A 13,704-nucleotide genomic window follows, 5' to 3' on the forward strand; every position below is an offset into this window, starting at 1 on the left:
CAAAGCACAGGGCAGATTATGACCTACAGCCACCTTATCTTCAGCAGTGAAGAGTCAGCTGTAACTTTAACGGAGAGAAAGTGCATTTGAGGTTCAGATGTCAGCCTTATGACAGTATATTAGGCTACCATATACAGTACAGGTATGTGTGATGAGACCAGTCATAATGTTTGCTGAAGGGATTTTAAAACTTCACTAAAGTTACAACAACCAACATTTGTGACAGACTACAATTTGGAACAATTAAAGAAGACAAAGAAAACAAAAAATGCATCATAATGGTAATGAATTAACACCACAGAGGGTTACAATCCACCAGGTTATGTAAAAAGTGATACACTCAAGGAATATACTCAAGGGAGGTCTTTGGCCTGAAAACAATGGTTGGGAAATACCCGGTATTGGCTTGCAATAGCACAGAGCAGATATTGCCAGAAATATAACAATAAATACAGTAGTGCCATGATTTTTTACAACTACAATAATTCCAATACCCTGGAAATAAAACACAAAAGTAAAATATAATAAAACTGGATTGTAAATCCAATGCTGACTGCATAGGACTACATAGTCAGACAAAAAGTAATGTAACCCAATATTAATGGTTTTAGAGTACTATTTAATCACTTCAAGTCCCAGTAATCTTGAGTATATTTTAAAGCAATCACCTGAACAACCCCCATGCAGGAGTCCAGGAATATTGTTCCTTTGGGTTCTTTGGAGATTTTCTCATCCTTGTAGAAGTTGAGATTGTAAGAGCCGTCTACAAGCTGGGTCAGGTGGAAATATCTCCTCTTGAAGGACTAGAAGGCAGATTAAAAGTGGAACAAACAAGCAAACAATCCATCAACAACGTATGTACCTTTTATAAAACAAGGAACTAAGAAATGACATGAAAAATGAGCATAAACTGGAGAATAGAAGGTACTCTAAATCCCATTGCCCTTGACCCCATAACATATGGGGGGACATGACTACCTAGCAGGACTGCAGTGAAGGCTATTTTTATCTCCTAAAAAAGTCCTACAGCAGTGTTGGACATGAACCTTCTGTCTCCAAAAAATTCAATTTACCAACATAGCATTATGATTTTGTCATGTGGGGATTTGAACTAGATTTATGAGTTGTCTTAAGAAACACTGTCAGAACAAAGAGCTGGATGTGAACTTTCTATGTATGTTTAAAAAAGATTAAAGTAAAAAGGACAAAAGAGTTGTTTATGACACTGGCGCCTATCCGCATGATGATGACAATCGTCATCATCATCATTGTCATGTTTTGAGCCGCAGATGTTTTCTGTGGTGTGGATGGGGAAGGGGAATGCTGTTCCTCTCACCCTCATGGTCACGCTGATGGCACTGTTCATGTTGCCTTTGTACAGCCAGCCATGTTTGCTGATCCCTCCCTTCTGGGAGCCCAGAGAGGCAGTGTCCTGGAAAAACACAAAAAAATGCTATAGCAAAATCTGTTACATACTCGCAATACATGCATGCTCACATGCACACAAACACACACATGCACACATACAGTACACAAACATAAGCACGCACACTGGGGAATAGCAGTTTTAACAAGTCCCTCCCCCTGGCCTGAACTCATTGTCACCCCAGCTGTGTTTGGAAGGCAGGGCGCGGCCCTGCAGCTGTGCAAAGTCTGATGAAACACCGGCTCACTAGGGGCGTCACAGGAGGTCACGAACAGTGAGGAGGGAACAGCCCTGGGATGGGCCTGTAGCATGAGGTCTCCATCTGAGCCCAGGGCCAGGGCCCCAGCTTTTTCACAAGATAGAGCGGTCAGATAAACACCTCTGACAACTCTTTTAGACAATGAATCCAGACCTCTTTCTACCTCTTTCTGCAATACATCAGGGTGAAATTCAGCACTGTGCTTATTTCAGCTGTTAACACACTTATGTTATAAGAATAACTGAAAACTAAACTTCCCATATTCCATTTCTGCTGCATAATGGAATTTACAGTGCAGTCAGTAAGTATTTGGACAATGGTACAATTTATGTTTTTTGGCTCTGTAGAAGACTTCACAAACAGATCTATAGAGGCTTCACTGCAAGATTAAAAACACTAGTTAGCCTCAAAAACAGGATGGACAGGTTACAGTTTGCTATGTGGTAGTAGTTCAGGCAAAGGGTCTTGTGGACAGATACGACCAAGATTGTCTTGTATCAGAGTGATGGCAAAAGCAAAGGTGACAGTCTGCAAAGGTGACAACCTTATATTAATTGTCTAATTTCAAATCCAATATGCTGGAGAACAGTGCCAAAAGAACAGCAATTGTTCCACTGTCCAAATACTTACAGACTGCACTGTATAATCACATAAATAGGATAAGACTATAGTTGCTAATTGTGAATCCTGTTCATTGTAGGTTTTTCCATGATAAAATGGTTATAGAGAATGTTTCTATTGACACATAGCACTGGTAGCACAGCACAATTAATCACATCCATTATTTATGAACACATAGCCTTTTTTAAAACAATGAAAACATCTCAAGCACCAGTAGGGTAGGACATATTTTCAGCATATCGTAGTTTCATCTGCATAGGAGTCTGGAAACTTCCAGAGACCTGCCTCTTTTCAACATTCCCGATCCAGCAGAAGCCAGTCTCAGGAGCACTGCTGAAATCAAGTACGGTTGCTTTCAGAGCACCCCAACATTCTCCAGACTATTACCAGGCAATTGCAAAATGACCTCAAATTCCAGCCTTTCCTCAATTACTTGCAGAAAGAATCCTAGTTACTATGGAGCACCCCTTCATACTGTGGATATTAATTTATTTCCTGACTGCGGTCACAGAGTATGGACCCTTGTAAGATGAAAAAACACATTTTCCATGACCACCAATCCCAAACAAATACAATCACAGGATAGAAAATTCACTTAAGCAGGGTACCTTCTGTTTTAGGGGACCAAGGTGTACTGTATAAGAAGGAATTGTTCTTCATTTTGGCATTTACCATTTGTCTGCTGGATTTTATGGATCATGTGGTGTAACTTGGGGGGTGTGGGGGGTGTGGGAGGGAGTTGCCGGCTAGGCCTGCAGGTGGTCTGCTGGGTTGGACACTGCACCTCCTGGAGAACATTCTCAGCTTTTCTGCATAAACTCTGCGAGATTGGGCATGTGGAGGCCTGCCCTCACGCTGAGTGAGGGGACTGCAGGGTGATGTGTGAGGATCCAGCCAGCCTGACCCCTCCAGGGGCTGGTTTTATAGCAGGTGACCCTTATCACCTCCCTGTGAGCCAACCTGCATGAGGCTTCCAAAGCCAATAAAGTCTCAGTACCACAGTGAACAGACGGTATGTCCGTATCCAGTCCAGAAATGCCTATGCAATTATTTAATCTGTTCCTCGAGTCGGTGTAAGCAGAAATAAACAGTCAGGTCAAGCCTTTGATTGCTGGATTGAGCACCACTGTGAGGTCAGCTGAAGCAATGGAAAAGAGCCCCAGCTGCCTGAAGTCCTGGATGCTGTTTATAATGCTGCGCTCTACTGTTTGTTGATTTGTTTGGTCACATCTCTTTCATCTGATTTCGAAGAGCTTCAGCGAATTGGACTGTAACTTCTAAAGCAAAAGCAAATGAGTTCCCAGCGAGAAGTAACTGAACCTGGATAATGTTTTTACTGCAGAAAAAGGAATATTTCCTGGACACAGAATATGCCCCTCGTCACATTCTGATATTTTTTGGAATGTACTTTGGTAAATCCAGGAGAAAAGTAACTGAGTTATTACTTTCAGTCAGTAGCTTATTTGTTCAGGGTCTCCGAGATATTTCTAGAAAACCATGTGATAAGTTTTCTAAATGAGATACAGTATGTCTAGAGCTGCGTGCAGGGTAGGAGGAAGTAAAGAGAAGATGAACAGTCAACAAAAAGTGTCTGGTTATTCAATTTCTGTGATGGCTTATCATATATATGAAAATTACACCCAGTGACCACAGGTAGACCTGTACACCAGCTTGTTAATGTGAATATCTAATCAGCCAATCATGTGGCAACAACTCAATGCATAAACGCATGCAGACATTATCAAGAGGCTCAGTTGCTGTTCAGACCAATGGTACTCAAAACAAAAAAACATCCAGCAAGCAATAGTGCTGTCGAAGAAAACACTTTGTTAATGAGAGAGGTCAGAGGAGAAGGGCCAGACTGGTTCATGCTGACAGGAATGTGACAGTAACTCAACCATGCATTACAACAGAGGTATGCAGAAGAGCATCTCTGAACAGACTGCCAAACATTAAAGTGGATGGGCTGCAGCAGCTGAAGACCAATAAGTCTAATTAATAAGTTTCATGAATTCCTAATAAAGTGGTCAGGGAGTGTAATTACTATTGCATGTGTAACTGTGTCTGACTTGGCAGAGCTGGCAGGGAATAAAGTGAAAGGAAATCTTATCACCTGACAGAGCTCACACCCAACTTTGATGAAAAATGAAGTGACTAAGAGGTTCTGATGAAATGCATGACAAAATATTTAGTTGACAGATATTTCGGACTTTGACAGGGAACAAAGGCCACGGGCCTGTCATGGGGGGACTTCCTGTCCCACTACCTCATATTTCACTGTTATGAGGGCAAAACCAGTTCAGTTTTTGTCAACAAGATTATTCCCTGCAAAACTATGTGACAGATATCTCTCAGTGAGGTGTGTGTGGACACAGATGAACAGGACACAGGGGTTAAACATGCATCATACTCACCTCATCTTTATCCACTTCTTCATCCACCTCAAACACATGGACTGCCAGTTTATCTGGTCGGGACACCTTACTGAAAAAAACACACATAACTGATTAACTGAAGCAGACTGTGAATTGATCCAAAAACATATTAGGGGTTAGTGTGGCAGGGACGTGATTCTAACGAGAGTCCAATACTCCTCACAAAATGCTAATTTAGCTCGGCAGAAGAGACAATTTTAGAATATTTTGAGAAGAAATGCAGCGTGAACTACCAATTTTTTAAACTTTTCTGCTGTTGGTTGCTGTAGTCCCCGAGATTCAACACGTCACATGTTGAGCCTAGACTTTAGCAAACAAAGCAATTCAACTCATAACTCTGTTTTGGAAACGGAGAGTCATTTAACTTTGTGAACTGTAATCTTTACCCAGTCAAATTTTCAGGTGATTTTGCTGTTTTGACCCGAACTTGGCTTTAAAAGCTTGAAAAAGCGCTACCACGCTCCTCTGACTATTCTCTGAGGGATTACATCTGTCTGTATTTCTCTTATTAATGGCATCTTAGTGAAGCAACAACAACAACAAAAAAACTAAACAATGCAAACATGGTGGTGACCGGCTGACCTGCCATGAGTGTATGAGTATACAAGGACAGCTCTTCCTCCAGGGGACGACAAAAAGTCCACTAGGCTAGTGGACATCCTTTCCTGTACCAAAACTCCATCCTGACACATAATGTCTGGAAATCCCGTTCCTCAGTTTACTGAATGTGACGTGTGGCGACACATAGACAGTGTTGAGAATCATGGGGCTTTCCCAAATCATCATCAGGACACACCCTATCCTCACGTCTCCCGGAATAGCCTGGAACCGTGAGGACGGGGACAGAACTCTATTGTTATTTCAGTTTAGGGAAGAAAGACCTGCATTTCCTTGGTTGGTAGTCATGTTAGCATCTTCATGTAATGTGAACACAGTCAGCATGTATAGGAGGATTACTGTCAGCATGACAATGGCAAAGCATTGTGCAAGCTGTTTCCCACACTGGTCTTTAGCTGTAATGCCTTACTTAAAAAATCACACAAAAAATCTAATCTCTTTCATACATTACTTTGACTGGATTATCGAACACACCATAATAACACTATTTGGCGACAGGGGGCTTACTTTGGAAGCTGGCGGAAGTCTCCAGAGTAATCCTCATATTTGTAATTAACAATGTGCCAGTCAGATTTGTAAGTCTTGATGCACTGTGAAGGGAAAGGAAAAATATTCTTAGCAAATAAACGTGACAGTTTTTCCACACAGAAGGATTCAGGTTCAGGATTGGACAGAAAAATAATCAACATAGGCTCTTGGCACGCATGCACCCACACAGAAAGACACAGGGCACATACACACACATTCAGTCTCACACATTTCAGGTTGAATCCAATCCAAATTCATAGGTGTGTTACTAAGGATAAAAATATAAACTTCTTTCACTCTTTATTCTGCATTGCCTTCATCTTCCCTTCAATCAGATTACTGCATATACAGGAAGAGGAAGGGGATCAAAGTCTATATTCATCTTCAGCAGATACAGTAGTTGGCAGAAATTAAAACTGCTTGCAGATCTGGATGATGAAAGGGGCAATGTTTCTGTTTTAAATATAAGTTCAGAAAAGTCATTCAAGTGATGTGCGTAAGCACAAACTGGCATCAGAGTCAAAGAAAGTGTATAAAAAATGCTTTTCGTACTGCCCTGACAATACCTTAAAGTCATTGCAGATGTCTCTTCTCACACAAATCACTGAATATATTTCTCTCCTATATTATTGTGAGAGAATGTTGTAATTTATATTCCCATCAACATGGTAAATTAGGCACTCACATAAAACTACCACAAGTGATTTTGGATATGCTTTTGGGATGTGTGTGTGTGTGTGTGTGTGTGTGTATGCACGTGTGTGTGTATCTGTGTGTGTTTGTGTGTGTGTGTGTGTGCATGTGCATGTGCGTGAGCGTGTGTGCATGTGCATGCATGTGCGTTTTCGCTGACTCTTCATTTAGATTGGACATCTGTTTACCATTCGAATTTCCAGTAACATGAAGATCAGAATCATATTTTACACAAAAAGAGGCAGGAAGGCTGAAGGATATGGGGTGAATGGGGATTCCTCTGGCCGGGGGGTTTTGCAATGGGGCTTAGAATTAGTTAAAAGGAAGCAGAATATCTCTCGCTGTGTTGCAGTCTGCAGCTGTTCTCGATGATGTCATACTCTATTCGACCAAGGGTGAGTATGGCTCCATGCCCACAGCGGCTCCTCCCCTCACTAGCAAGGGCCACCGCTCATAGGCTAACTGCACATCACATGGTGATATGCTGTCATTCACATGATAGACTCTCTGGGCAACAGGAGCTCAATGGGAAAGGGAAGGTTCAGAGTCAGCCTGTAGACAGTGCCATCCAGAACCTTCCCTTACAAGGAGGCTTCAGAGTAATACTCAGCCTGGAACACTTTCAGTATTTTCAATAGATGCTTGGATAAAGCAAAAGGCTAGTTGCAGGTGAAGATTTGCAGAGAGAGAACGGTTAGCTATACGTTTGCCTTCAACAGCACCCTGTCGTGTCAAAAGGGTCTCGCGCCTGCATGTCTGCAATTCTCATTTCTTACTACACATTCATGCATTGCGAGTTGGATAGTGAGTTGGATTGAGAAGGAAATGAAAAATGTAAAATGATAGGTCTGATTTTACCCCTTGAAATATTCAGCTTCAATAAACATCTGTGACCTCTGGATTTGCGATTATAGAAAAGCAGACATTTTAACTATTTTAGACTACAGATGTGAAATTCAGTGCAGTAGTTGTGGATTTCAAAGAGCTGAACTGCAAAACACATTCTGTAGAATAGACCTCAGACAAGAGTATAATCATGAAAAGTGGGACACAGGGCAATAAATCTTTTATACTTTGGATTTTAGAACTTCTAAGGACGTGCTCCATCAGTCACACCAGGTGACGCTCATATTGACAGACACTTCTGAAACAAATGAAAACACTCACAGCATTCAGCTGGATGGCCTCCAGTTAAGACCTATAATGTCAGTGAAGACTCAACTTGAATCTCCAGAAGAATAATAAAAGAACTGTACCCCGTAGGATTTGAAGGCTAAAATAGAAGCTCAGCATGGTCAGTTCCGCACTAAATGGAACTTGAGAAAGTGTTCAAGACTGCTAACTGTGTAGCTGAATTAATTTCAGTTTCCTCTAATCTTGAGAGGGCTGCTACGCAGACTGGAGCCAGGTTAAGAGCTAGCTGAATGCTAACATGGCTCTGACGCAACCGAAAAGGGAATCTTAAAATTACCCACTGAACGTGTGATAACCACTAATATAATCTAGGGGTCTCCATAATATAATCTAGGGGAACCACTAGAGGAGAAGGGGAAAACAGAAAACTCCACGGCGAAACGCCAACTAAAACAGTACTGAAAATGTGGTAGAAGAGAGTCTATTTAGACTTAAGAGGCACTTCCAAACACAGAAGAGTATCTACAGAATCACTGGAGCAGGGTTCGTCCAATTGACAGAAGATAACCCCAGGTAATTATATAAGTCCAGCTCCCAGGCAGAAATCAAAGAAAGGAGGGAAGGGAAGGGTCTTACTTCTTGGACGAACAGACTCTGTGCCACCTCTTCTGCATTTTCAGGGACTGAGGGATAAAGTGTCCTTCCTTGGCGTCGGAGAGTTGATATCTGTGAGAGAAGACAGTTTAAATGACACATTGGACACTGCTTAACTCTGCAATGTTATGGATCCCAGGTAACAATTCATTTGCTTTCCATCCCCATACTCTCCACAGGAACCCTGTACAATATGGCAGTATTTACAAAATGGCATTTATGCAATAATGCTAATGTTGGCTGAGTTAGGAAGCACTGGGCAGAAATGATAGGGGCCTTGGCTTTACATGGTACATTATCAATGGATGGAAGACAGTTGCGTGATAGATACTTTGATAGTTGATAACTGTTTCAAAGTTACAATTTCGCACCAACTAAATCCCATGTCTTGGGTGAGTTTCAGATATTCCTTCAGAAGAATTCTCAAGCCAGACACGATTCATTAACAGACAGAGGTAGTTCAAAGGGGCATTACGGCATAAAAAACAAACCCTCCCAACATTAAACAAAAACCAGTTCTGTCCAGTAATTATCTGAAGAGTGTATGCTCAGCTGGCCATGATTTCACCCAGCGCTCCTCAAAATATTATTCCATTCCTGTGAATGGACGCAGATCCTCGGGGGTTAGAGAGGCCTGTGTGTGGGGAGGGATGCTCCTCCGCATTGCTCAACACACACCCTGGGTCTGGCAGCCAGCCACCCTGCACACAGGGCCACAGCTGGGCCTAGTGTTTCTGAAGGGGCTGGTGCCTTTAAAAACACTCTCGGTGACCTCTCACGGAATACACTGGAAGGACAGTGGGTGCAGGTGGGTAGCAGTGTGGGTGAATATGTACAGCCTGTCTTGGAGCTCTGGTTGACACCGTAGATTATTAGCCGCTTTTCCACAGTCAGGATAACCGGGTGGAGACCAAAAGCTTGCACAAGTTCATACGCAAAGCCTTAACCCAAAGGCCACTGGCATGCCTGTTTCTTTGTCCCGGGTCAGACCACGGAGAAGTAGCACAGTCATCACTCATCCTTCCAGTATAGCATTATGAATCCGATAATGAAACATGGCATATGAGACCGCCTGTAGCTTGATAATTATTTCATTCTGACTGACCATGGCGCCATAAGGAATCTCAAAGGCTCAAACTAAGGCTTATTAAAATCATTGGAAGATGATGCAGCTAGCGCATCATCTCTGCACCTGTCACGACAAAAGAATACAACTGGAAACGCATTTTTTGTTCAAATGAGATCAGGGATAATGACAAATAAAACATTTTTATTGTCTCTTAGCAGCACATAATTTACATGCTGTTTTTAGTGAGGCTATACGAAGTAAGCCTGCCACAGGCTTCCTTTTGAGACTCACAGAAAGGCAAGAGTCCGACAAGATGTAGAGACCCCCCTGATAATTCCAGGAGGGGTTGGAAAGAAAGAAATAGATTTACCACTCTGTTGATCAAACATCCTGAAGTAATTCCTCAATAAATGACTTCATTCATACTGATGAGGGATGCAGAATCTGGAATAAGTCAATATTTTAAATGTGGGGGATGGGGAGGCTCTTATGCACAGCTGTGGTGTACATTGCTGTGGCTGTCATATTCAAGTTTATTTCTCCTGAGCTTTCTCACGCTCACACAGCAGAACCATCATGGTTCCACCACATCCCACGAGAAAAACAAAAAAAGGTCCCCCCAGCTTTCCAGCACTTGACACAGCACATTGGCGGTTTACCAATGGAAATGGACTATACAGCAAGGATCATAAAATCACAAAAACAGCACTTGTTCAGGTCCTTGTGGAGCAAATTTCCAAGACTGTTGTGATTCCCGGCCATATTCCAGCTTCCAAGCAAAGCACAAAGCGTGAAACTGAGGTAGTGACAAAATCACTAGTTTGAACTTAGTACCGCAGTACTTACACGTGATGAGCATTAAAACGGCCTGATTAAATATTTATTCTGCACTCCTACTATAATGTAATTTCATACAAAATTATATTGAATATTCTCACCATACAGTAAATGTTCTTCTTTGGGAAACTACAACCTGTGCTAATAAATTGTTGCTAGGTCACAGCTTAGTACATATTTGTTATTTAACAGTCAGGATAATACAACTGAAATATAAAAAATGAAAGGAAATGAAATCACTTTCATTATTTACTAATGTCCACCTACAAGAATATATGAACTATGTAGCCTTTAAATTATATTTGAGCATGCACTGACTGCAAATGTAAAACAACATTAACTACAATTGAAAGAATTAGACATTTGTGACAACAACTTCAGCCTTGATTCAGACTGTGGGGATGGATCTGGTAGACCTGACAAGTGCCCAACACACTAGTGCACATGAATAGAAGAGAGCCGGCAGGCTATGACATGAATAGAAAGTAGGCTGCTTTAATATAATTACTGGAATGGGAACAGCACTATTGATAACTGAACAGGCCGTAGAGGATGTTTGTATGTGTCACATTCAGATTGGCACTCTGCTACATTCAGTTTCCCTGCAGCTCCAACATTGAAAACTCAAAGACCAGGCCCCTTCCATGATAAACACTAGAGCTCTCGTCTTCCTCTCCTTCCTGCTAGGAGATGTAATCTACAGAGTAGAAACAATCAGGCCTGTGGACAGGGGAAGCCAGGAAATGGGGTAGAGGAAACTAAAAGAAAGCAAGTGACCATGGAGAGCCCAAAAGACCTAATGAGGCAGGCAACAAGTCTACTACTCCACCTATTACTGCCAGGGCCAGAGGCTTCAAATACCATTGTGATATTCTTACATTTATAATACATACAATCCACAGCATTTCTTTAATTTGTTAATGTCATTGATTGCAACTCCATATCATGAGTCAATGTTTCAAAACTAAAGAATTCATGAAAACACAATATATGATCCCTTTTATCAATGCATTAATACCATAATACAGAAATGAAGACATTTCAAAATAACATTTTCCAAAAATAGGACTATTTATTATTCACGAATTTACATGAACGTCAATGGCTGACTTCAAAAAAGGACTTCAAACAATTATATCAACAAGTTATTCAAAGCATAAACAAGTAATAAAATAAAATAAATATTTTGAGAACACCTATTTTTAGCAGAATAGTTCAAACTATTCTTGACTTAAAACCTAACTGAATCGAAATGAAACATACTTAACCACACCATGTCTAACATCAGCCAATTTCACTGATGGAAATATGTCAAACATGTCAGCTCTTGTCTTTGACTGGCACCACAATATAATTTCTGTGTTTAAAACGAATGCAAAAATATCAGTGCATGATTGCACTAAGCAAAATAATTACACTGCCTTATTCACGTTTTCCAAATTAAGTCCTCATCTCAAATTAGGTTTCAACATTCCTTTGAAACCTGAAGATGTTATTAGTTTGCCAAGGGCAGATCTCTGAATCTCAGTTATGAATCCACAGTGATTTGTGCCTTACGGAATGGCCTAATCAATGACGTGGAGAGAGTATAAGTCATATTATTTCAAGAATTATAAAGATGTTGATTTTATCATTACTCCTGATATTTGCTGTTTTTAAAAGATCTCCTGAACCAATCCCAATGAAAACATCCTCCTAGGCCATAGGCTTATTGCTCAGTGCAAGGGCCAAATTACAACAGGCAGAACTGCTCCAAGTCAACCTGCAGAAGGTTCGCTAACATGCTCATCTGACAACACGAACAAGTGGTCTCTGGCAGTCCTTCAACCTTGCGCTCAGTGATCAAAACCAGATGCAGTAACGTAAACACTGCTTCAGATTTCATTTTTTTAAACAAATATTTTAAACCAAGATACCACACTTCATTGCAAACTCCGTCAAAAGTTTTTGGATTCAAGTAGAGTTGAAAATGAGCGACAGTAGATAGAGCTGAAACACTGCTGCATATGGGATCTATAGGGCAGCTGAGAACAGCCAACAGTCTACACTGGATACGATGCATAGTATCTGTAATCAAGTGTAAGTATATTGATTCTTCAGTGTGAGTTTGCAGAACGAGAGGGCATAAATGGAAACTGGCAAAGGATAAATTCCGTACAGATATTAGGAAGTATTTTTTCACACAGAGAGTGGTCACTGTGTAGAATAGCTAGCCAGGACATGTAGTGGGGGCAGAAACATGGGGGGTTTTCAAGACCAAGCTTGATATGGTGCAAGTGACTATTTAGCTTTTAGGCAATCCAGTAGGTATACTTTAGTGGTAAGAAAAGGCGAGCATTGCTGGGATGAATGGCCTATTCTCGCCATTATGTTATGTTATGTCATATGATCACACTCCAGCAACAGCAAGGCTATTAAGTGGCACACCACTCACAAATTGTAGAGATATTCTGTAGGGAAGCGAGAAGAGCCTTCTGTGACATATCCTGATACACCTGTCGTTCCTAAATGTGCCACAAAGCCTCTGAATTATGTGTACAATGAGGGCCAGGGCTGATGCAGCATCCCAAAGAGCTTCACAGAGTGAAGGTCACCAGTGAAGGGTTGAGGTACAGATTTAAACAGTTGACTAAATGGCACATATTTATCTCGGGAAGGGAAGATGATTTTGCTTCCCATCAGGGCAGGTCAGGACACATGGCCCTCAGTATACAGTATGTTTTCCTGTTACAAAGATAGGGCCCCCCACTTTTTCCAGTAATGGTTTCAGAAATGACCAGATTTCTGAAACATAGCAGTAAAACAAATACTGACAATTATGATTATACAGTGCAAAGCAAATTAAAAAGTAAAAAGAAAAAACGATTAAACATCCTTTGGATCGGGCAACAAAGAAAGGCCAGGCAAGAGGATGTATGCCTCTTTTCTGCTTTTGCGAAGAACATCTTCCTGAGTGTTTGAATTTCCTGTAGTGGTGGTGCCAAACAAGATTCCATTGTCAACATTTCCAGTAGGAACCATTATAGTAAGCACTGTGTCAAAGGGAATGTGAAACGATTCTTGTTTCGCAGTAGTACGGACATCCCAGCCACTACCCTGGAGGGAGATGAATCGAACTAGGCTCTTTAGTTCGACTTACTCATCCAGTGTCATTGTTTTCAGTTCACTCTCAATTCTAGATAGGGTTGCAACACAACTCAGAAACACACACAAAGTGGTTCCCTGTTAGTGTGTGGGGGTGTGCGGTTATGTATCATGTTATTGATTTGATACTATTAAGCAAATAATGCAGAGGAATGGCATTCAGTACGGGTCTGACCATTTCGGCAGAAATACGGGAAGTGAGTGCTTCTCAACAGGGCAACTACAAAAGGTCTGTGTTCAACAGAGCCTGAGACCTTCCTTTGCCTGCAGATATGCAGAAGCAGGA

The 13,704-nt window shown here is 41.3% G+C and overlaps 1 protein-coding gene across 4 annotated transcripts in view; it reads right to left on the bottom strand.

Annotated features, from left to right (window-relative positions):
- Nucleotides 1-13,704, bottom strand: part of LOC133123103 (dedicator of cytokinesis protein 9-like) — a 106,394-nt gene that overhangs the window by 41,246 nt on the left and 51,444 nt on the right. For all 4 annotated transcript variants that reach the window (XR_009708197.1, XM_061233388.1, XM_061233387.1 and 1 more), the window contains exons 3-7: nt 8,351-8,440; nt 5,867-5,949; nt 4,721-4,790; nt 1,337-1,432; nt 669-803 (exon numbers count right to left, since the gene is read on the bottom strand). Coding sequence is in view for 3 of the 4 variants with exons in the window: in XM_061233388.1 (XP_061089372.1) it covers nt 669-803; nt 1,337-1,432; nt 4,721-4,790; nt 5,867-5,949; nt 8,351-8,440 (474 nt within the window). In the remaining variant the exon portion in view is untranslated. The remainder of the gene's footprint in view (nt 1-668; nt 804-1,336; nt 1,433-4,720; nt 4,791-5,866; nt 5,950-8,350; nt 8,441-13,704) is intronic.

The sequence above is a fragment of the Conger conger genome, chromosome 3 (assembly GCF_963514075.1).
Source record: "Conger conger chromosome 3, fConCon1.1, whole genome shotgun sequence".
NCBI lineage: Eukaryota > Metazoa > Chordata > Actinopteri > Anguilliformes > Congridae > Conger > Conger conger.